The sequence below is a fragment of the Corapipo altera genome, unplaced genomic scaffold, assembly GCF_003945725.1.
Source record: "Corapipo altera isolate COAL_440 unplaced genomic scaffold, ASM394572v1 44b, whole genome shotgun sequence".
NCBI lineage: Eukaryota > Metazoa > Chordata > Aves > Passeriformes > Pipridae > Corapipo > Corapipo altera.
The window spans coordinates 2,036,587-2,059,225 of NW_020884932.1; the positions used below are offsets into that span (position 1 = coordinate 2,036,587).

A 22,639-nucleotide genomic window follows, 5' to 3' on the forward strand; every position below is an offset into this window, starting at 1 on the left:
AGGAGCGGAGCCTGGACGACTTCTTCGCCAAGCGGGACAAGAAGAAGCGGAAGGAGAAGAGCAGCCGCAGCGCCGCCGCCGCCGCCGCCTCCTCCTCCTCCAGCGCTTCCAACGCCGCCTCCAACGCCGCGGGCGCGGCCGCGGGGACCCCCCGCCCTGCTGAGGGCGGCGGCTCTGGGGCCACCGCCGCCTCCAGCGCCGCCGGCGGCTCCTCGGCCAAGGCGGCGAGCAAGGTGCGGGCGGGGAGGCCGCGGGTTCCTGCCGGCAGGGGGCGCCGCCGCCGCCCGGCCATGCGGCTCCCGGGGCCGTGCGGGGCCTGGCGGGGAGCCCGAGCCCCAGCCCAGCCCCGCCCGGGGCCGCCGGGACGGCTGCTGCTCCTGCTGCTGGTGGGAGGGTCGCGGGAGCCCCTCGCCGAGAGTCCTGGCCTGGGGGGAGGCGGGAGAGCGGGGCCCCTTCCCGCCCTGCGGTCCCTCCCGGGTTTCCGGGTGTTGCGGCCGGAACCGGGAGTTTGCGGCAGGTGCCAGCCCTGGGCCACCTGGGGCTGTGCAGCGTGGCCTGTGGACCTTGGCGATAAGATTTCCCCGGAGTCCGCTCTGTGCCTCGCTGCCAGGAAGGGTTTTACTGCCAGTAATTTTTTTTTTTTTTCTACCGTATTACAGTGCAACGATGAGAATGCAGGAGAAGCTTAAGTGCCTGTAGTTGAGTTAGTGCCTCTGTTTCTTCCTCCACCCTTCTCTCCTCTGGCCCCAGCATCAGCACCGAACTAATGTAACTGAAACCAGAAGCAGTTGTAGGATCTCTAATGCTGTATATTTAAAAATGAATTTTAAGAAATACTCTGCTGTTTCGTAATGATGTTTAAACTGGAGAGCCTGACATATGCAGTAGCTTTCTAATTTATCTTTCTGCTTTAGACAGGACAAATAGAACCTAAGAAATTACTTGAACCTTTTATTTCTTTATTTCTGCTTTGGTTTTTTTGCCTCTTGATGTTGTTTTCCTTTGGAGGCTTTAACAAGTAGTAATCTGAGGATCTCTTCTCTGTTTTGCTGCTACAAACCAAATCTTCGTCTGTCCCTATGATATTATTGTACACTCTCTGAATATAAAAAGATGGCTTGTGAAAGGGTTTTTGGAAGTCAGGTACCTTGCTTCCTTCATTGTTACATAGGGGATCAACGATTTAAGGATATTTTCTTGTGCTAGAGTGAATACTGAAACCACTGAATACTGATATTTAACTGAGAACTCGACAAGTGCAGTAGCTTTCTGAGTAGATCAAGGTCAGCAGTAATCTTTCAGCTGCTGTTTTACTCACTTCCTGGTAAAATAGTGTGTGGCTTTGACTGAAGCTTGTACTTGGATTAGGAATAAAAATCACTGAATGTGAAAGGTGTGTTAGCTTGGAAACTGTGATGTTTCCATGGAGATGGGGATATAAGAAATCTAAAAGGTTTTAGAGCTGTAGATTCATGCTTTTCCAGAAGACTGAATCTTCAGCAGATGGTGCAGTTACATGGGGTCACTTCCTACTTCTGTTACTTTAAAGCAGGTCAGAGTTTTTCTGCTGGAGATTGACAGTGTAGAAGGTCCTAGCACAGGGCTCTAGAAGAAGCTTTATTCCCAGCTGTTCGGTGGAAAGGGGACTGTACCTTTGTCAGACCTTGTTCTCAAGGTCTTCCTACTTAAAGTAGTATAACTGCATTTCATGTAGTGTGTAAGAATTATGTAAACTATTAATTAGGCTGTGTGTGTCTTAAAGCTGTGACTGGGAACATTGTGAGGACTGCTTATCTGTTCTGGTCCATTTCTGGCCTACCTTAATAATCCCAGAATCTGCTAATGACAGAGTAGGACAAAATTAACTCCACTTAGGTGAGTCCCTCTTTCCCCAAACACGTAATCAGACTCCTGTTTTAAAACCCTCGAGTGAAGCTCTTGAAAGATACATGGTTTTGTGTACTAAGATTGCTGTGGTTTTGAAGCTGACCTTTTGACTGTTATAAAAACATTTCTAAGAAAACAAGACTGTAAACATGGCTGTGAATGTGGAAAAAATCAAATGTACGAATATTAATCTCTGTCATAAATCCACTGGAAGCCATTCCAGATGTTCTTTACTGTTGAAAATGAAATAGATGGTGGAAAAGTAAATCTAAAGCTTCTTGTGCCTTCAAGCTGTCACAAAAGCTTACTGTTAGTAACAGAGAGAGGGCTTGCCTTGTATTTCCCTGGTCATGACTGCACAGTCCTGTTCCACGCTTTGTGTTGTCCCTTGACTTCCTCATGGATGTTTACTGAGATGATGTGGTTTTCTTTCACTTGGACAACTTCTTTGCTGGGGCATTTCTTAGCTGTTGTAGTGAGTTAAAGTCAGCTCACAGGTGTGTCCCTGGTGACAGTACGTTAGGGGGGGAGGGCATGCAATCCTTTACCCTCTTGCCACTGGTGGTCACAGTTTGGTTTCTCTTAGAACTGCACCTTCACCCTCAGTTTTCTTTCCATTATCTTAGTTACAATTTCCTTTTCTACTTTTGTTGTAAAGAAAGTGACAACTTAATTTTTCTGTTCTTACAGGAAGAGGATGATTGGAAGGAGTTTGAGCAAAAGGAAGAAATTGATTATAGTGGTCTTAGAGTTCAATCCATGCAAATAAGGTACTACTTTTTCCTTATTTTTTTTCTCCAGTATAATCATTACATATGTTTAAAAAGAATGGACTTTTTTCTTCAGAGCTACTTCCGTGGAGTCCAGTTAAAGGAGGTTTGATACCTTTCTGATAGTATAGAATTTTGCTCCTGAGTAACTTGGGTTTGACTGGTCTCTGCCAGTATTCTCTTTATTTTCTAAATTTCCATTGATGCTCTAGGTCTGTCTGTTTTAGTTGGGACTCAGATTTTTGTTACAAATGCTTAACGTTCCCGTCCATAAAGATAGTAAAGAATTTCTCAGAGGAGTGCAGGGTAGTAATTCCCACTGAATCATTTGGCTGCTGTAGCGGTATCTGACTCAATCTGTTCAGGATCTTGAGTTTGGGAGCAAATTCCTGAACCATTGCGTCTTTATTTCAGTAAAACAAAAATATAGTTGCTAAAGCTAGTGTCCCATGATAAGATCCCACAGGACTGCATTTCTGAGTTTCATCCATGATTTCTTGTTTGCTTTTTCATTAGACTTTTCCTGTTGTCTGGTCCAAAGTAGGTCTACTTAAGTCTGTCCTGGTTAAGTAAAACTTTTCATCGGGTCAGAAAATGGGTTTTTATGACCTCAGTCGTAGCCTGAGAATGCCAGATAATGCTGGCAATTAGGTACCATGTCCAGGTATTGATGACGATCAAAATAATGTCGTCCTAAAATCATCATAACCAATACAGTAGATGTTTTCTCCACTGTGTGAGCAGGTCTGACATACTCTTTGAATTATTTACTTTTTTGGATCACATAATTCCCCCTACCCCTTTCAGTTAACTAGTCCTTTTAGGCCATTTGCATGAATTTGGCCCACAAGCTGTCCATGCCATTGAAGTGTCACGGTGGATAATCACATCTAAATAGACAAGTAACCAGTGGGCTGCAGCTTCACTGACTACTGGTGCTGTTTGACTGGAAAGCCAGTACCTTGATTTTCCAGACAAAGGCTGGCATTCGGAATGCTTTTGATGCTGGGGCAGATTTTCAGGCACATGGAAGTTTCTGCCACAGGACTTCGTAACCACTCGTAGATTGAAGGGAAGAGTGGAGAAGTAAATGGAAGAAAAAACCACCAGAGGTTATAAGTTATCCATCTCTGGAGATCTCTTTGCTGAAAATAAGATATAGAGTATCTGACGGGGTGGGATGTTACTTGTACTGGCTCTGTTGTAGTTAGTCTGTAGGCATCTGCTTCTGACTCTCATTTAAAATGGGGTAGTGATGGTTTAGGCCCTTGGATCACCTTACTATGATTGTTAATGTGTTTGGATGAACAGTAAAAGGCCACTTAGTTTTCAGAAATTACAGGCATATTTCGCTGTTCTCTGATTGTTGCTTACACAGAAAGCTTACACACATCACGATTAGTAGGATTTGGTGTGTTACAAACTTCTGAATTGACACTTTGCTGCTGTTGAGATCAGTGTCTGGATTTCTTTTCAACAGCCTCACCCTCCACATCTGTCACATTCTACTACACAGCTTTCTGTAGTAGCTTTGACCAGGAAATTATTTTGGGTCTCTTGACTATTTCTGTGCAAAATAAAATAGTCTAAATAAAATACAGTCAAGCTTTTCCATAGGATTTATCTTTAAAAAATGACATATTTTACTCTCTTGTGGGTTTTTTTGATTGCCTGCTTTCAGAAAAAAAATCTGAGTTTGATTGTAAAATATGTGTGTATGGGTAATATGAGTGTGTTTCTCACATGGTTGTGCCTATAGGGAATGTGAGCTCAGGACTTGCTTTTTTTCACCAATACTCCACTATTTCTTTGTCTTGACTAAAGCATTTTATGGAAGCTGGACTTTGAGACCTTTCCTGCTTTGTCTTCTCAACCCTTTCAAATACATAACTGTCTTAGTAAGGAAAAAACCTTTAAGCTCAAAATAAGATACCAGTTTCTTTGATCACTTAGTTCAAGTTGAATTTGTCTTTTTTTGTAAGTTTTGCTTCTCAAGTACTTTTTTTTCTTCTCAGTTGCCAAGTTATGTAGCAGGGTGCCAAAAATTGTTCAGATGGAATTACTGGTTCAGTGATTATGGGACTAGTGTAGTCTGGTTTAAGCTAGTGCCCTCAGTACAGCAGCCATGAAGTCTTGTTTATGGGGATTCCGTAATCTCTGGCAAGTCTTAAACCTCTGCTTGTAAGGTACTAATCATCATTTCTTTTTTTATAGTGAAAAGGAAGATGATGAAAGTGAAAAAAGAGAAGAACCTGGTGACAATTGGGAAGAGACTGGTGGTGGTGGTGTAGATAGATCATCTGGTCCTTGGAACAAGTCAGCTCCTGCACCAGCACCTGTCATTGAACCAATTGGTAAATTTAACTCAGAGTTGTTTTTTCCAATTGGAAGTGCATCAGGTTGAATTAAACTGCTCACTGGGTAAAGCTCAAGGAACAGTTCTTGTTCAGGAAACCATTAGCATACTAGTGGCTTGTTTGGCATGCTAGTAAACAAGGAAATTTTCCTGTGAGGGCATCTGAGGAACTGATTTGAATTTAAAGTGTCTGCCCGTTACTTTAAAACACAAGTGGAAATATTTTTTATTTCTGACTTCAAGGGGGCAGGGGGAAGCATTCTGTCTTTTCAGGAGATCCATCTACTATGCAATCTGCAAAATATCTGTGGGAAGCATTTCTGTTGATCTAAAAATACTGCCTTAACACTTCTGTGGATGTTCAGCCAATATCTGATGGCTAACGTAGCAGTTCCCGAATAGGCTTCCATGGTTAGTAGCACGCTTTTCAAATTAGTTCTAGGATATGGAGAACATGACATTGCAAAATTGATTCTTTAACTAGGGTAAGACTTTAGTTCTTTTATTAAATACAATTTATTAGCATCAGTGGACGTAAACTACCAAGTCATGATCTGAGTTCAGAATATTCTCTTTCGCTGAGAAATTACTGAAAAATAGTCTGCTTTGTTCTTCCTTGTTTGTACAGGCAAGGAGGTAAAGCTAATTAGTCATGTTTTGATATGACCACTGAGTATAGATTGAATTAGATGATAGCTGATTTCCTACTTTGTCTAAAATAATTGCTTCCAAAACTCTAAAAGGTGCAAAAACGTACTTAAAAGATTTGTGGAGTTTGGTTTGTGTGTTGGTTGTTTTGTTTGTTTGTTGTTTTTTTTTTTTTTTTCTTCAGCTATGAATGTAAACCTTTTCACTTGTGTAACTCTTGTCCTTGTAACTAGTTACAGAAGCTCCAGAACCAGTTCAGACTGGTGGTGTATACAGGCCGCCCGGTGCCCGGGAGGGTGGCAGGCCACGGAGAGCACAGCAAGGACCACCAGAAATCTACAGTGATACGCAGTTCCCATCACTGCAGTCCACCGCCAAGCTTGTAGACAGTCGAAAGTAAGTACATTCCATTAATGCCCCAAGAGACGTGAGTTAACTGCTTTCTCTAAGTTCTTAATTTGTGTAGGGCTTAAACCTGAATCTTTCCACAGAGAAAGGAATTACTAACATGTGTTAACTATGTTTTCTGACTCTATTCCCATTAAATAATTTTCAGAGGACCTAGCCCAGTAAGACAACCAAACAAGACTGCCAGTTATGTTATCTTTGATGGCTGAAGGATTTCCCTGAAGCAAAATATTTATGCACTTGACAGCATCCGGGTCCCTGAGACCCTAGCCATGGGGAGGGAAGCTCTCTGTTACTGCCTTCAGCAGGCATGTAGGAAGTCTTGAGCATACTGCCTTCACTCTAGAGTTGTGAAGGTAGCTGAAGTGGAAGAATGGGGTTTGATACAAATACAAATCCATACACTTGCTATCTGAGCTGTGGTTAACAGTGATGAGCTCCCCCAGTTTTATAGAAGTGTTTTGTATTTATGTGGTGCTGAAGACTTGAGTCTCACCCTGCTTTTGAATCCGGATCTCACCATAACCTCATTGTCAATAGAAGAGATAGCTAGGCCAATACTTAATTCACTTGGGATTTTTGGGAGGTTTTAGTTGATGGGTTTTTTTTTCCTTTTTGTTATTGTTGTAGTTTGATGGGGTTTTTTTCTCTCCCTGCTTGCTACGTTACTGTTTAATACAGCTTGGCATAAGCTCTGGGGGTTTTTTTTTGGTGTGGCTTTGTGTGCTTGGCAAATGAAACATGCTGTCATTGATGCTTTGGGGTTTGAATGGTACAAATTGAGTCAGGGTGAAATTCTGAATGAACATTCTGGAAATTGGCTTCTGCTTTCTAGAACCTATTTTTCATAATTGCACTTAAATTTACTTTTGAGAATGTTAACATTGACATTTTATAATCTGAATCATACTGGGTGGTACAATGGATAGATATTTATGTATTTTGGAGATAAGATTTGCTTGGGAATGTTTGGCTATTCTGTTAAACTTAAGACCTTAGTGTTTGTTTTATGTTTATTATGTTTTTGTTGGGATGGGGTGGAAATAGTCTAGAAATTCACAATTCACAAGCTAGTGATAAGATATTTACTGATTACATTTATTTTCCCTTAGGGATAAAGAAATGGAGAAGAGCTTTGAAGTAGTAAAATACAAAACTAGAGGTAGGGCTGAGGTGTCAAAAAACCAGGCACTTAAACTTCAGCTAGACAACCAGTATGCTGTGCTTGGGGATCAGTAGAGCTGCACACACATTACAATTAAGGAATGCATTTTTGGTAACCCTTCTACTAAGGTAACTAAACTACAGCTAACAGCTATGATGAACATGCCACCTTATTTCTGCTGGATCTACTGCAGCGAGTGCAGACTACTTTGACGTAAGTGATTGGTTCTCCTGCACTATGGAAGCATAATATATTGCAACTTCTCCATTGGATATGGGGCAAATTAATGTAAATGATTGAACAAGAGTCATCAGTGTTCTTTAATTGCTCAGAAAGATACCTACAGCCAGTGGTCATTTCAAAATCTTTTTATGTTCAGATACTGAGCCTTCGTAAAGGTTGACTACCTCAGACTTGCTGCACTCATTGTGGACACCATGTGGATCACAACTTCTGGAAGAGAAGGTTACAGCTGTTTTAGTGGCCATCTGAAACTTGAAACCAGCTCTACTGGATTCCTGTCAGAAATCCTGCAGAAGTCAGCCATTTGGTTCCAATTTGCTATAACAAAGATTTAAGTGACCTTAATGACAAACCTGTTTGTTCCCCTTCTGAGGAATCCTGTCATGTGTAGCCATAGCCTACTAGAGACTTCTGGAGCATACCATACCACTCATACTATCCAAGTATAACAGAGCTGTAGTTTGTTTACCTTTTTAGACAGCTGTACAGAAGTAACTGCAAAACAAATTAAAACTCATTCAGTATCAGATTTGAGGAATGATGGGTTTGAATGGTCTGTTTGCATTAGCCATTTTCACAGTTGTCTGTTTAAGCATTTTTTTTTTCTATTATCCACAAAAAAAAAACCTACCTTGTTTCTGGTATCAATTTGCAGTATATTTAAACAATGATAAGATGTTGTAGTGAAATAGGGGTTATTTTGGTTTTTGTCATGAAGTTTATCTTTCTCACCCTAAAGCATTGAGAGTTTTTGATTTGACACAGAAGTATCTGGACTCCAACTACAGGCTTCAGAATTTGTCCTTTAAAATGAGATACATGGCAGTAGCGATACTACATAAAAACTGTCTTCTATCAAAAATAATTATTTGTTGAAGAGTGGTGATTACTTGATAACCAAAATAACTTAGTACACAGAGGGATAACTAAAGCCTGATTTGTTTGGCTACTTCTGTGAAGCATGCAGGTTCTTTGAGGCAGAAATCCTCTAAGTATGATTCATAAATGGTGTTTATTCACAGTCAGAAAGTTTAGTAATAATGGAAGGCAGTGACTTCCTTAAGTTACTTAATTCAGTGGAAGAAGGCAAAATGGCACTGATACACTAAGAATATAGGATGTTGCCTGTAACTCTGTTTTGGTGAACCAAACCTGTCAAGTACCAAAAGTGTTCTGCTGTAACTGTTTTTCTCTTCTCTGAATTCTTAAACCAGAAGCAAAATGAAGTACAATAGTGGTGTGCTTCCAGTGTTGAGATTTTTCAGAGTAAATGCCAAAAAATAGACTTAAGACCCCAGGAGTTGCCAATGGCAAAAAAAACAAGGGAACAAAACAAAGTTTGCTTATGTGTGTGGGAGTACTGTGTATGTGCAGAAAATAAGGATAGTGCAGGAATCACATAGTTGGGTTCCCTTTGACTAACTGCTGACTTGCTTTAAAACTACTTTTCTGAGGCCATTGTGGATTTTGCTGTTGACTTCAGTGGGGCTGGGGTTTCACCTGTTTTTTTTGTGCACGGACTAAAACTGGCCTTGCCCTTGCAGAGTTCACTGTCTCTAAAACTTCTGCTAGAAGCTGCTATTAAAGAGAGGGTTCAAGAGACTATTCTTAAAGTTGGAGACTTCATTTGGAAACAAAACCCCGCTGAAAGACTGATACCTTGGACTCTGAGCTACGTATCTTCCTTGAAAAACCATTGTTGCCAGCCAAACTGTTGTCACAATTTCTGTGGAATTCATGGTAAATGGAGATATCTCTTGATGGGGTAGAAATGTGAAGTCTTAAAACACTTTTCCTGATGATTTAAAGAGAGAGAGGTCACCAGTGCATCTGAATTGAGTTTGAGTTTCCTGTGTAGGGTAGATGAGACTATCCATTGTACCACCTTGTGGTGGTTTAATACCTCCCAGCTGTGAGTGGTATAGAATAACAACATAGCCATGCCCACATGGCTCTAAGCTCTGCCCTGTCTCTGCAACCAGGACATTATGCACTCCTTATTCTAAAGTATCTATGTCATGCCCAAATCTTAGACCTTCCAAGTGTGTATATGTGTGTGTGTATGTATCTATGTATATATATACACATAACTATACACAAGCACAGGTATCATTTAATTAGTAAATGGCTGTCCCCCAAGACATCTGTTGAATTCATTTAGTCCATGTCTGTGGGCTCTGTCCATCCTGGATGTCTTCCACAGCAGGAGAGCTGGTGTGCTGTCAGTGGGTTGCAAGCTGCATCAGGAGCTCACAACTGGTGTAACTGGAGCAGTCCATACTCATGGTAGTTATGACACACGGTGGCAGTGTCATTCAGCAACCAGTATTACATACACAGTTTAACATTACAGACTGTTCTCACCCAGAAATCAAATCCCATTGAGGTGCACCTAGTGTTTCCCTGTCCCTCTGCGTTACCCACTAAGTGCAGCCAGGCTCTTGGGTAAAAACAGTCCTGCAGATGGGTTTCCCTTTGCTTGAGGCAGGACTAGTCCAAACTGTCTTCCCTAACTTCTCATATGCACCATGGGGACTTCATCTCCTTCTGTGGTAGGTAAGGGTTCTGGTTGGATGGAGTCAGCTTGATTGGCAGAGTTAACTAACCGCGTGACCTTTGCTAAGTATAAATCCCGATGTTTGAAGGTCCCACCACCCATTGCTTTCAAACAGTCCGTTGTACATTCAGTTTTCCCAGAAGCTGGTGCATGATAGGGAATATGATACATCCACTCAGTTCTGTGCTCTCTGGCCCAGAGGTCTGTGAGGCTGGTTTTGAAGTGAGTCCTGTTGTCTGACTCAGTTCACTCTGGGGTACTGTGTTGCTACAGGACTTGCTTGCATTTCAGGGTGCAGGATAGTGTTATGAGTGGTGGCATGAGGCACCTGTATGTCTCCAGCCATCCAGTGGTTGTTTCCACCATTGTCAGCACATAGCACTTGGCTTGGCAGGTTTGCAGCAATGTGATGTAATCAGTGTGCCAGGCCTCCCCATATTTATATGTTGACCATCATCTCCCATACCACAAGGGGTTTACCTGCTTGGCCTGCTTTATTGCAGCACATGTTTCACAGTAACGAATAACCTGGGAGGTGGTTTCCATGGTTAAGTCCACCCCTCAATCATGAGCCTATCTCTATGTTGCATCTCTTCCATAATGACCCTCAGGGGCCACCAAGCCAGAAATAATTCACACTTATGTTGCCGGTTCAGATCTACCTGAGATACTTTAATCCTGGCAGCTTGATCCACCTGTCCATTGTGATGCTCTTCAGTAGCCCAGCTCTTGGGTACGTGTGCATCTACATGATGTACTTCTACAGCCAACTTCCCTACCCCAGCAGCAATATCTTGCCACAGTTCAGCAGCCCAGATGAGTTTCCCTCTGCGCTGCCAGTTGGTCTTTTTCCATTGATCCAGCCAGCCCCCAAGAGCATTTGCTGCCATCCATGGGTCAATGTAGAGGTAGAGTGTTGGCCATAGCTCATTCAGCAATACCTAAAGCCAGCTGGACAGCTTTCAGCTCTGCCATCTGACTTGATCTACCATGTCCCTCAATGGCTTCTGCGATTCGCCACATAGGACTCCATACAGCTGCTTTTCATTTTTGGTTTGTCCCCACAATGCGGCAGGAACCCTCAGTGAAGAGAACGTGCCTCCTTTCATTTTCAGGTAACTGATTATATGGTGGGGCCTCCTCAACACGTGTCACCTTCTCCTCCTCCTTGTCTGATGATAGTCTGAAATTTTCACCTTCAGGCCAGTTTGTGATAATTTCCAAGTTCCTGAGAGACTGGGGTTTTCTATTCAAACTTGCTGTGTGATCAGTGCAGTCTACTTATTTCACATAGCATCAGTGGTGTGATGTGTGAAAGGGACTTTCCTTTTGAATGCCCAGCACTGGCAGTCAGGGTGCCAGGAGGAACTGTGGCACTTTTGAAACAGCTCAACCCCTTCATAAGCTACCAGTATCTCTTTTTCAGTTGGGATGTAGCAGACCTGGGATCCTTTGTATCCCCAACTCCAGGGATTGTCCTTAAGTGTCCCCGGGTACTTTTTGCCAGAGACTCCAGGAAGGATCATTCTCCCCAGCTGCGGTGTACAGCACACTTTTTTACGTCCTGTCCTGATCTGACTGGTCCAAGGGCTACTGTATGAGCAGTCTCATTTGATCTCTTCAAAAGACTGGCTTTCAGGACCTCGCTTGAAATGGTTCTTCTTCTGTGTCACAAGGTAGAGAGGGCTCACAATCTGATTGTACAGTGGTATATGCATTTTCCAAAAACCCACAGCCTCTAGGAAAGCCTGTGTTTCCTTCTTGCTGGTCAGTGGGGACGTAGCTGCTATTTTGTTGACCATGTCCATTGGAATCTGGCGACGTCCATCTTGCCATTTTACTTCTAAAAACTGAATTTCCTGGGACACAGGCCTATATTGGGGAGGAGATACTTTCTTATAGCTGGATTTTGGTAACCAAATTGTCCACTCTTTATTCTCCTTCCTTCCATGACATCACTGACAATGAGTTGGCATATGACGATGGCATGCTCCATAGGAACTCCTGCCACGTGATTTGGGTGCACTGGATGTCATTTGGATTTATGGGGGATTGCTCATTTGAATCCTTATAGATTGCCTCCAGCACTGCTAATTGCTCTGTGCTGGTCTGCAGGTCTTGGTGCACTAAAAGGTCATACCTGCAAGATACCTTTCCCTCATGCAGAGAGCCTGCAGAGGCTGAGGGTTTCTGGTCTTTTCCCAATCCCTTGGTCAATGCCTGCATCTCAGGAAAGGGATCCTACTTGTTTGGCTTCATTACCATTTAGTGTCACACCATTGGCCACAATATCCCAGCATTGGAGCAGCCAGGTCACCAAGGGCTCACCTGACTGCAGACTGTAATCTTTTTGCTTATCTCACAGCTCACCCAGGGATAGGGATTGGGTGATTATCTCTGGCCCTGTCTCTTCCTCTGGTTGTGGGGGTCCTGCTTCCTCTTCATCACTCACTACACAGACTGATTTGGTCTTGGATTTCTTCTTCTGTATAAGGGGTGACTGCCACTGGCACAGGTTGTTCCTCTGGTTCAGCTGCAGTTTGAGTGGCCACAGTGCCTGTTGGTCTGCTTTCCTCCTCTTCCTCTGAGGGTGCTATCTGCTAACAAGCAGTGCTTGGTAAATAGTAGCCTGGGCCCAGCACTTTGCATAACTTTGCACCTCTCTGAAAGTGACAGAGCATTTTTCTTTCAAATATTCTGCCACTTTTTCAGGGTCCTGTAGTTATTCAGGGGTGAACTTCAAACCATTGGAGCAGAATACTCCTTCAAAGCTGGCCCATTTTCTCCCACATTCCATGCCACTCATGACTATCCACCCCCATGGCAGGTCCCTGGACAACATCCTAGAAATTTCTGTCCTGACTCTAAACACGGTGTAGATCACACTAACTCTAAATGTGTTGTAGATGTATTAAGGAGACATAGCAGACACAGCAACAAAGAACATGCTTTCTTTAATATCCAATTCAAAGGAGAATTCAAAATTCTCAAAAGCTGTTGTAGTAAGCCTGAAGGAGGAGAAGGGGGTGAAAGGCTGAAAAAATCATCCTCCTCTGTTCCCCCCACAGGCTGGGTACAATTAATGAATCCCCAGAGGTAGCAGCCAAGACCAGGACAGGTGAACAACACTGTTTTACCCCCACATGACCCCCATTGCCCTTGATGTTATAATGCCATAGACTGATACCACACAGGACATCAACAAAGCAATCCTGATCCCTCTCTGCTTTGAAAAAGAACATTGTAAGGAACACACAGTTCATACCCTGAGGGTTAGGTACCACATTCACATGAACAGACCAAGCAACATGGTAACCAGGGAGTTCTGTACCTATTACACAAATGCTTAGATCAAAATTGTTTCCAACCCGCTTTTGGCAGATCCATTGTTATCTCAGCCCTCTTGTGCCTTATGTTGGGCATCAGTTAAATGTGGTGGTTTAACACCAGCTGGGAATTAAACTCCAAATAAGCCACTCTTCTTATCTTCTAAGTCCTCAGCTGAAGGTTTGGCTTCCTGCCCAATGAGTTTGAGTTTAATGTACTTCTGCCCCTCCCCTTCCCTGTCTCCCTCCGGTGAGAGAGGGACAAAGGCAGAGACTGTGGGTTGAGATAACAATTTACTGAAAGCAAACAGCAGTGGAATAGAAGCACCCAGTGACAACAACATTAATAACAAAAGTATGCAAAAGAGAAGGTGCTTTACACACAAAAGGTGTTCACCACCTCAACTGAATTGTATGTGGCCACTGAGACAAAAACAAGAGGGTGGACATTCCCGTGGCCCAGCAGTGACACACAGTTATTCCTGGGACAAAGACAAGGTGGTTGATGGTCTCCTTAGCCAGCGCCATATGGCCCTCCTGAGACAAAGGATGTGAGGCACTGGCTGTGGTGAGCATTCCCCATCCCCAAGAAAATGAAAAACAGTGGTGGACAAACCCCCCAAAAGCTGGATCATCCACGTTGTGCCACCTGCTTTTCTGGACCGCTGGGCTTGGCTGTGGTCAACAGTCTTTGGTTCGGCTCAGCTAGGCTGGGCTTGGGCTCGCCGTCACGCCATTCCCAGGCTACACCACTTGGCTCACTGCAACTTTTTTTTCAGGGCTGTGTCCTGGCTGCATTGACCAAGGAATGGGAAGGGACAGGTGGCAGAGGGACAAAGTCTTCAGCGCTGGTCACTGAGAGTCCACAGTACTACCACAACTTCTCCGAGGAGGAGGGGGAACAAAATGATGCCACTTTGGGGTGCGTTCACCTTTTCTCCCCCCAAAGCCATGCCCCCCAATGGTGATGTGGGTGGTAGAGAATAGCCCACCCAGCTCTAAGCTCCACCCCCTCCCTGCAGCCAGGACACCTTTATTTGAGGTTTTTGGGCATGAATTCTGGCAGTTCAAGAAAACCCTGTAAAAGTCTCAAGTCAAATAAAATGAAAATATACATGGATTCTGGAGTCTAATGAGTCTTTACGTTTTAGTTTGACATCATGACCATACAGTAGGTGAGGAAAGGCAGAGCATTTGGATCTCTTAAAGGACAGGCCATGGAGTGGGCAGTCAGCCTTATGGTCAGGTGGGATCTGTTTCAGAGCTTATAGCAGTGCATATTAATACCACTTTTATTTATACATAGAAATTCAGTTTGCTACTTGTCACAGTGTCTTCTTACTCCATCACCATGTAGGTCTGGTCTGAGATTGTGAATTGAATATGACTGAAGCTTTGATTTGCTTTTCACTTGGAAGTACCTGTGCTAAATTAAAGACTGGGGAAAAAACCCCAGCCTCTGGATGGTTGCTGTCACTAGAGTCCATCAGGTACTGATAACTAAAGGTGTTATTTTGTAGATTTCTCTCAAACATATCATTCCAGTTTCTTTCTGTAGTTACAAAGAAAAAAAAAAACAGAAACGTAGCAGATTTCCATAGTACAGAATGTTAAACTGTTTTGAAGTGTTCCTTGTGTTAAATATCGCTGCCAGCAATTATCAAAATGCCAGTTGTCAGTATCTTCCTTATACCAAGTAATTGTTCTGCATGCCTGAAATTTTGAAAGTCAGTCTTCTGTGGAAGCTTGGTACACTTCTGAGACTCTGAAGTCCAACTTTATCTGGTTTGTCGTTGCATTCATTCGAGGCATGCTAAGAATGCACTTTTCATTCCTCCAAAATGCTGGTTGAAGGCTCATTCCACAAATGAAGGGTTGTCAGTTGTAGAAATGAGATTCTTGATGCCAGTCAGTAAAATGCAGTTCTGTGCTGCTTCAGGAACTCCCTAGCCTGTGGCATGCTTTCATTATAGGTTACTTGTTAACTTCCAGTTTAAAGGTTCCATTTTACTTCCTCTGGCTTAAAATAAAAGTACAGCCATAAAGTTACCAACTTGCTAGTAAAATATTTAAATGTCCAGTGCTTACTGGGAAAGGAACAATTTGGATTTGTGGTTCTCAGTGATACAGTTTGTATTTAAGGATGTTAAAATGCCAAAAACTAGATAATTTTAATACAGTTGGACTTCCCAAATGCCTGCTCTAGGAATCTGGCATCTGTATTTACTTGAGCTGATGATAAATGTAGGAGAGGATTAGTTTTGCCCCACCTCACCTCTCCTGGTTTAATTGTGTCAGGTTTAATCTTATTCACAAATGAAGAGGAACTGACAACCAAAAGTAACTGTCTCCTGTTACTTCAGTTTTGTATTTGTAGCTTTACCAGTCATGGCCACAGCACCTCTCTTACAAATAGGTGAATTTGTAAGCATACAAACTGTGTTAGAGGCCTGACACCCCAGGGACTGGAGATTTGGTGCTTGACTGCCTCTGTCAGCTCTTGGAAACACTTGCACCACACCATGGCTGAGACACCTGTACTGTTCAGGTCAGGTAAACAATATAAATTTGATTGGGCTGCACATTTTGGAGTTCACTTATCTGAGATTTTGCAATAGTAGCTTTTTGTCTTTCTAATTTCTAGATAAGAAAATCTAATTTCTACCTGGTTAAGCAGTTTTAAATTTACTTGTGGTTTTCTGTCAAATACCCTAACTAAAATGGAGCAGATGATTAGACTAACAGGGCTTCATATGCTTTAAAGGTTGCTTATTTATAAGGTAGTAATATTATTCTTTCCAATATTGACATGGCCAGAGAAATTCATATGAAATTCATTTCATATGATCAGTTTGTTTCTGAGGCCCAAGAAGCTACATTTTACCAAAACCACTTTGAATACTTTGAAATCTTTATTAACAACCACATTCCAGGCTTTTTTGCCTGGCTGTAACTTAGTTCCCAAATTGTCTCTCCCTGTTTTCAGCTTTTAATATCACAAATTGGTTTTAATGGTAAATAGAGAGTTTTATTTGGGAGTGTAAGAAAATAATAACATGCTTATTTAAACTTAAGATATGTGAATCAGGTGTGTACAGAGGAGAGGAAATCTGACATATACTTGCAGATAAAGTCTTCAGAAAAAGTTAAAGAGACAGCTTGTCTGTATTAAGGCTAATATGAGAGCCTACAAGCTCTAGCAGATGGAAGAAGAAACGACAGCAGAAAACAGAACTGAGGAGTCTAAGTCATAACTCTCACGTATCTAAAGTTTGGCTTCTGAAGCACCAAGTGTAGTTCTACCATGTTGTCTTTGAAGTGAAATAGAGCAGGAAGGAGGATTAAAAAATTAGTAAACTAGGGAGAGTAGTAATGATGCAAATAAAACACAGGCGGTACAAGAAGAGAGGGATTAGGAAGGCTGTTTTCTAAATGCTAGTATTAAGTGTATAACCTGAGGTAGGGAGTGGAGTGTAAGATGCTGGATAGGAGAAGTGCTGTGTGGGTAGGCACTGATTTCACAAGTGACAGATCCATCTGACTTTAAATCAGCAAAAATGTTTAAATTTCAGTACTTGGGGAAGGCATCCTGTTTTATTTCTTCCTTTCAAAGAAAAGAACTGGGAAAAGCTGTCCAGAGAGAAGGTAGAATTTTGCATTGGTACAAAGCTGTCTGATCTGTTGTCTGAAGAGAGAACCGAGAAAGGACAAATTCCAAGATAGTCCAGCAATCTTATTAGGAAATAACTTGTGTATTTAAGAAAATTAGTTTTTACTTCTGCATGATAAAAAGCTGAGATATTGTTTCAAACAGCATCTTCTAAATGGTACGTGTATCACGGGTTTATGTTCAGTTGCTTAGAATATGTGTTTATACAGCAAGGTTAATGAAGTTCAGTGTTCAGTGAAGTTCTTCTTAGCCAGAATGCAAATATTAAAAATGTATCACAGTATTAATGAATCACAAGAAAAAGTAGCTCGTCTGGAATATTGGAATGGAAAGTATCATCTAAAACAACTGCGTGCACTGAAGAGAAACAAGCTGTTTTGTAGGAAGAGCATGGGAAGCATGGGACCAAGAGAGTGGGATTTGGCCTTGTTTTTCTACTGAGCTGCTATGTTCAAGTAATTTTTCACTTTGCCTCAGTTTCCCCAGCTGTACCAAAAGAAACCAACAACCTACCTCACAGGGGTGTTGTGAGGCCAAAGCTGTTTGTCAAGGGCTGGGGCTGATGACAGGTTCTACAGAGGACTAAAAATCTTTATTAAAAGATCTTTATATTAGCTTTCATTATAGTATTTTAATACTTCTTTGGCAAAGGCTTATTTCTATAGAATGTAATATACATCCTATTTAAATATAATGTAATTAGACTTATTTTAGTATGTATGGGTAAGGGGAAAGTTCAGGCTGAGTACTCTATCTGGTATTTCATCTCTTCAATTATCTGTGCAACCCAAATGGCATATTAATATGAGGCTCTTTGTTTCTATGTGGAACATACTGAAGTCAATATTGCTATATTTTGTAAACTCCATGACTGAAATAAAATCCTGCTTACAGTTGATAGCCATCTCTTATAATGTGGCTGTTTTAAAGTTTTGTTCAAATCATGTGAATTAGAGATGTTCATTCCTAAGTGGTATTTTGTCATAGAAATGTAGTTTTCTTCCCCTTTCCATGTCCTGCTCTTTATTCTTTCACATATCTAAGTTGAAGTGGCATGCAGGTACAATGGAAATATAGGAGAGAGAGTAAACTTCAAAACTTGTAAAATCTGGTACTAAGGCAGACAGTGGAGGAAGAAGATGAAGGGAATGAACCAAAGGGAAATAGTTGCCCATGGAGCGGTTTCTGTGAAACAGATAAAGGAAAGAAATGATCAGAAAATAGAGCTGAGAGGGGTAAGCAGAGGGACAGGTAAGAGAGGAAGGAATATGGATAAAGGAGATTACCCTATTTACTATTATCTCCTGGTTTATCAGTAAACTGCAGCTAAAGGAACATGAAGAAGTAACTTATGAATGTGCCCTTGTCTGCTGTTGCTGGTGATTTCAAGGTTCATTGCTCAGCTTTTACAGTGGGCCCTCAAATAGAAGCAGAGAACACGATGGTGGCCTGCATGCAGAAAAATTAGAGCTCTGGTGGGTCCGGGACAGAGATGAGGCCCAGCAGCTCTCTTCTCCTACTGATATTTTTATCATTGCAGTACCTCTAAGTCAGTTGTTAATGTGCATCAGCTGTGACAATTCTCTGTCAGAATTTATTACTGTTAAATTTCAACAAACTATAGCAGTTTCTTCAGAGGAAATGTGTAACTAGCTGAATAATAAGCACTGAAGAATAACACAGGGGCTTTTTTGAATAATTATGGTGATAACGAGTGATATTCAGGTCAACATCTTGGTAGGCAGCTTAAAATGACTTTGAGGTGATATCTTGTTATACAGTGGGAAGGAGAATTACTTTTAAGATGTTTATCACCTATTCCCCTCTTAAATAAACTACCTTGGTCTTACTGTCTTCCCAGCTACAAAGAGCTGCTTCTACCATTCTCTCAGCCTTTTACTCCCTGTATTTTTCTAATATGCCACTTTTTTTTAAGTTGCTGATGAAAGAGCAAATATTCATTGAGGACCTCTAAGACAAATAGATGCTGTAATATTTTTCCATATTGTTCTGTCTTTAATACAGCCTAACATCTTACTCGCTTTCTTGACTGCAACTACACATTGAGCAGATGTCTTCATCAAGCTGTCCATGGTGATGCCTAGATCGTCCCCCTGAAAGATCACAGCTAACTCAGAATCCACCAGAGCATGTATGAGTGGTTTTAAACCTTTCCAGTATTCATTGCCTTGGGTTTATGTTCTGTTGACATTCACTTGCCCCTTAATTGCCAAGTTTACAGAGTTAGTTAGAGTATCCTGGCAATCACCATCAACCTAATAACTTCTATGGGGATTGGCTTTTGCCATCTGATGTACTGAAATCTTCAGTTTTGTGTACATAATCACTTCTCGCCAGTGATTAGCATGGCGAGCTCTTACTAATTTATACTCAATCTGACCTTTTCTGTTCCTTTTCCTGTCTCCTGTCTTCTGTATTGAATTTTCTTTCTAGCTCAGTTACAGCAGTGAAGTCACTGAGTTGTAACAGTTTGCTTTATTTCAAATGACTTGCCTACAGAAAACTGTTAGTTAAGATGTTGTCACAAGCTTCCTTTTTTAAATTAAAACAAATCACTTATTCTGTATCTCTTTCAGAGTATGTACAACCATAGCAAAATTATTCAAATCATAAAACCAGGCTGATACAAGAGAAAAAATGTATTGAGAGGTAAAACATATACGAATCTGGTCTCCCAGAGCTTAACTTCAACGGAGTTATTTGTCATAAGGTTGGTTTCATTAAACCTTTATTTGAGATCATGTCACTTGAAGTCTAGGTTGAACAGCTATCAAGTGCAAGGGAACAAGGCCCGTAGCAAACTTGTTTTTAATTTCTGGGCTATTCTCCTCCTTGTGGCAGAGATGAAGCAGATGTATTACTTGGGCTCTGGCCAGCAACCAGCTGGGCTCAGCCATTCTTAATCTAATATACCTGCTGTAGTATTCAACTGGACATTGAAACTAGATTACAATATTTGAGATGAAGCAACACTGGAGGGCAGGTTTAGTCTTTGTGGTTTGTTTCACATCTTTATTCTCACCTTGTGCTTTAGAGAACATGCAGCTCTAAGCAGTGTTCAATCTCTAAGCACTGACTGCATTTACCGGTCATGTTACATTCATAGATACAAAGGAGGTGTTGTCAGGGCAAACTCAAGCCTGTTTATATGCACAGCCTGCCACTGTCTCAATATCAGAGAACCATATCCTAGAGAACAGTTGCTTTCTAGTACTGGTTGAGAAGAATGTACCTTGGATTTTGCATCCAAATAACTGTGTCTGTAGGTGTTCTATTACAGCAGTTACTAGTATTCTGTCAATAACCAGCTGTGGCTGCTGGGGGTTTATTAAGTTGGCAAATAGGTGTTGAGGGTTGGGGGTTTTTTTATTTTTTGAGGAAGTGCAGGGGGAAAAGTAGAGCTGATGAATCTGATAGTTGCTAGAATGTAGTACTTTGTACCCTCTCCCACACCTCTAAGAGACTCATCTCTGCTGCTACACTCACCAAAGCCCCGTCTTGCCACTGTAATTCCGTATTGTGTTAATTACTAACCACCCAGTAACCTTCAGGACTGACAAATTCTTCGACCATGCACTGTGTCTTTAATCTGGGAATGAGGTAAAAGGCAGACTGGCACAACAGCGTTTTCTAGGTAATTGGTTCTGCTCATTTTTTCCCTGCAACTCAAAACCCATCAAAAATCTGATTTGACCTCTCTTCACCCTAGGGTATTCCCTCCTTCTGTTCGTCTACATTATTACCATGCCAAGGATTTCTTAGGTGCCTGAATTATTCACCACTTTTTTAGAAAGCAGCAGGCAAGAACTCCTGTGTCTCTATCATGCTGCATTTCTTCTGTCAGGGTTGTAGTATCACAAACATTGCAAAATTGCCTAGCAAGTAAATGCAATCTCCTTGAAGAATTGAAACCTAGAGCCTCAGAGGCTACATGGGAGCCCCATTCCCACTGAATACAGCAAAATGAAGGCAGTAGCACTGCTCACAGCTCAGCTGTGGAAAGGAGTAGGGTTGCATGACTGGTAATGTGCTAGCTTAAACAAAACTGTCTTACCTGGACAGCAGGGTCTAGCCTAAAGCATTTTATTTTTTTTTTTAATGATGAGATGACTGAGGGAAGTATAGTAATAGGACATCTGTAAGTGGGGAAAAAAAAAAAAAAAAAGAACTGAATTTGCTTTCAGCAATGTACCAGAATGTCTCACCACCAGACTTCACATGAAGAAATGAAGATAAAGTGATTTGAGTGCTTATTGTAGTGCGAAAGAATGATACTGCCTGGCTGGGAAAATGGATTGGCTGGGAGCCCACAGAGCACAGCAGAAACTGTTTCAGCAAAGTAGAATACAATATGATCTTTCTGAAAAGCCCTGTGTGGACCCCACAGTTAACACAGGAACCTAATGGTGCCTGTATATTTATATGATTAAGTTTATAGTCATAAATTAAGTTCAAAACCTGAACTATATATATATCTATTTTTTGTCAGTAGATTTTTTTTACCCTGGTTTACCTATCATGGCTTCTGCATATGACAACTTCTAACTGTGCAGTGCACACACCTGTTGTTGTCCTTTTGTCCCATGTTAGAGTAATGGTATCAAACTCTGTAAAGCACTTTCGTGATGTTTCCTGTGAAGAAAGCTGAAGAAAATAAATTTATCTTAACAGCACCAACTGAATTTTTTACCTCCCAAGTTTGTCTTGCTTTTGTTGTGTTCGTCTCTGTGTGACATACAGCCAGCAGTGTGCTGGATTCAAGGCTCAAGGCAGAAGAGGTGCTGGCTCTGGCTGGAACAGCTCCTTTCTGCCTTTGTTCCCCCAGCACTCCCTCCCTGTCCTCCTGCGTCCCCCCTAAGTTAAAACCAGTGTCCACGAGGGCAGTGCACACTGGAGAACAGGTAATGCTCAGATCCCAGGTTACTGGTTCCACTGGGGGTTGGTATGTGGCTGATTTTAGCTACTCCCCTTCTGCCCTGCCTAGAATTCACAACAGCTGCAGGAATTGTGTTTCTCCAAGACTTCTTTAAAGCTTCACTAAGTGGGTCAGGGAGTGATTTTTTTATCTGTAAAGTGAGAATAGCAGCACCACCCTTACACAGCAGCTTCTGGGGACTGGGAAGAAAAAGTCACAGAAACCTTAGGTGTTGCCTGGTAATATTCACACCTATTTAAAATGCCTGCAATGCAAAGCAGCATTTCAGAGGTAGAACAGAGTGAAATAGTGAAATACAGTTAATTCAAAGTTAATTTAAAGTTAATTCAAAACACAATATAAGGCATTAATAGCAGCATTCTTTTCAGTCCATTACTGGACTTGAAATAAGTCAGATGTTTGACATCCACAAATAGCAAAAAGCATCAAGCTGTTATGAGGAAAAAAACCAAATCAGGTGATAAGACTGTAGTCACTGCAACTCAACATGGCAATCTTGCCGCAGCCAAGCCTCCACTGATTGGGGCACAGATTTCACTTTTTAAAAAGAATCTAATCCCTCACATTCATTTGCAGTCCTTCCTGACAATTCCTTCAGGTCATCCTGACAGCGAGTTGCAGAGCTCACTGACAAAACATCTGCTGCACTGAA

At 41.8% G+C, this 22,639-nt stretch overlaps 1 protein-coding gene across 6 annotated transcripts; it reads left to right on the plus strand.

The window, feature by feature from the left end:
- The first annotated feature begins 201 nt into the window (after nt 1–201).
- On the plus strand, nt 202–21,736 carry CDV3 (CDV3 homolog). Of its 6 annotated transcripts, XR_003530333.1 has the most exons (7): nt 202–233; nt 2,578–2,657; nt 4,872–5,011; nt 5,895–6,057; nt 7,182–7,231; nt 7,363–7,447; nt 7,614–9,280. XR_003530333.1 is itself a non-coding variant. In XM_027659533.1 (6 exons), the coding sequence occupies exons 2-6, from the start codon at nt 2,647–2,649 to the stop codon at nt 19,058–19,060; spliced, it is 369 nt and encodes a 122-aa protein (XP_027515334.1). In that variant the 5' UTR covers nt 202–233; nt 2,578–2,646; the 3' UTR covers nt 19,061–21,736. The 6 variants fall into 6 exon arrangements, 5 of the variants coding, with proteins under 5 accessions (XP_027515334.1, XP_027515333.1, XP_027515335.1 ...); XM_027659533.1 differs by lacking the exons at nt 7,363–7,447; nt 7,614–9,280 and adding an exon at nt 19,056–21,736; XM_027659532.1 differs by lacking the exon at nt 7,363–7,447.
- The last annotated feature ends 903 nt before the right edge of the window (nt 21,737–22,639 follow it).

Bases quoted from the DNA above. Each gene is read 5' to 3' on its own strand.
- CDV3 (XM_027659532.1), top strand. The intron at 5,012-5,894 runs GTAAATTTAACT...CCTTGTAACTAG, and splicing joins ACCTGTCATTGAACCAATTG to TTACAGAAGCTCCAGAACCA. The intron at 6,058-7,181 runs GTAAGTACATTC...ATTTTCCCTTAG, and splicing joins AAGCTTGTAGACAGTCGAAA to GGATAAAGAAATGGAGAAGA.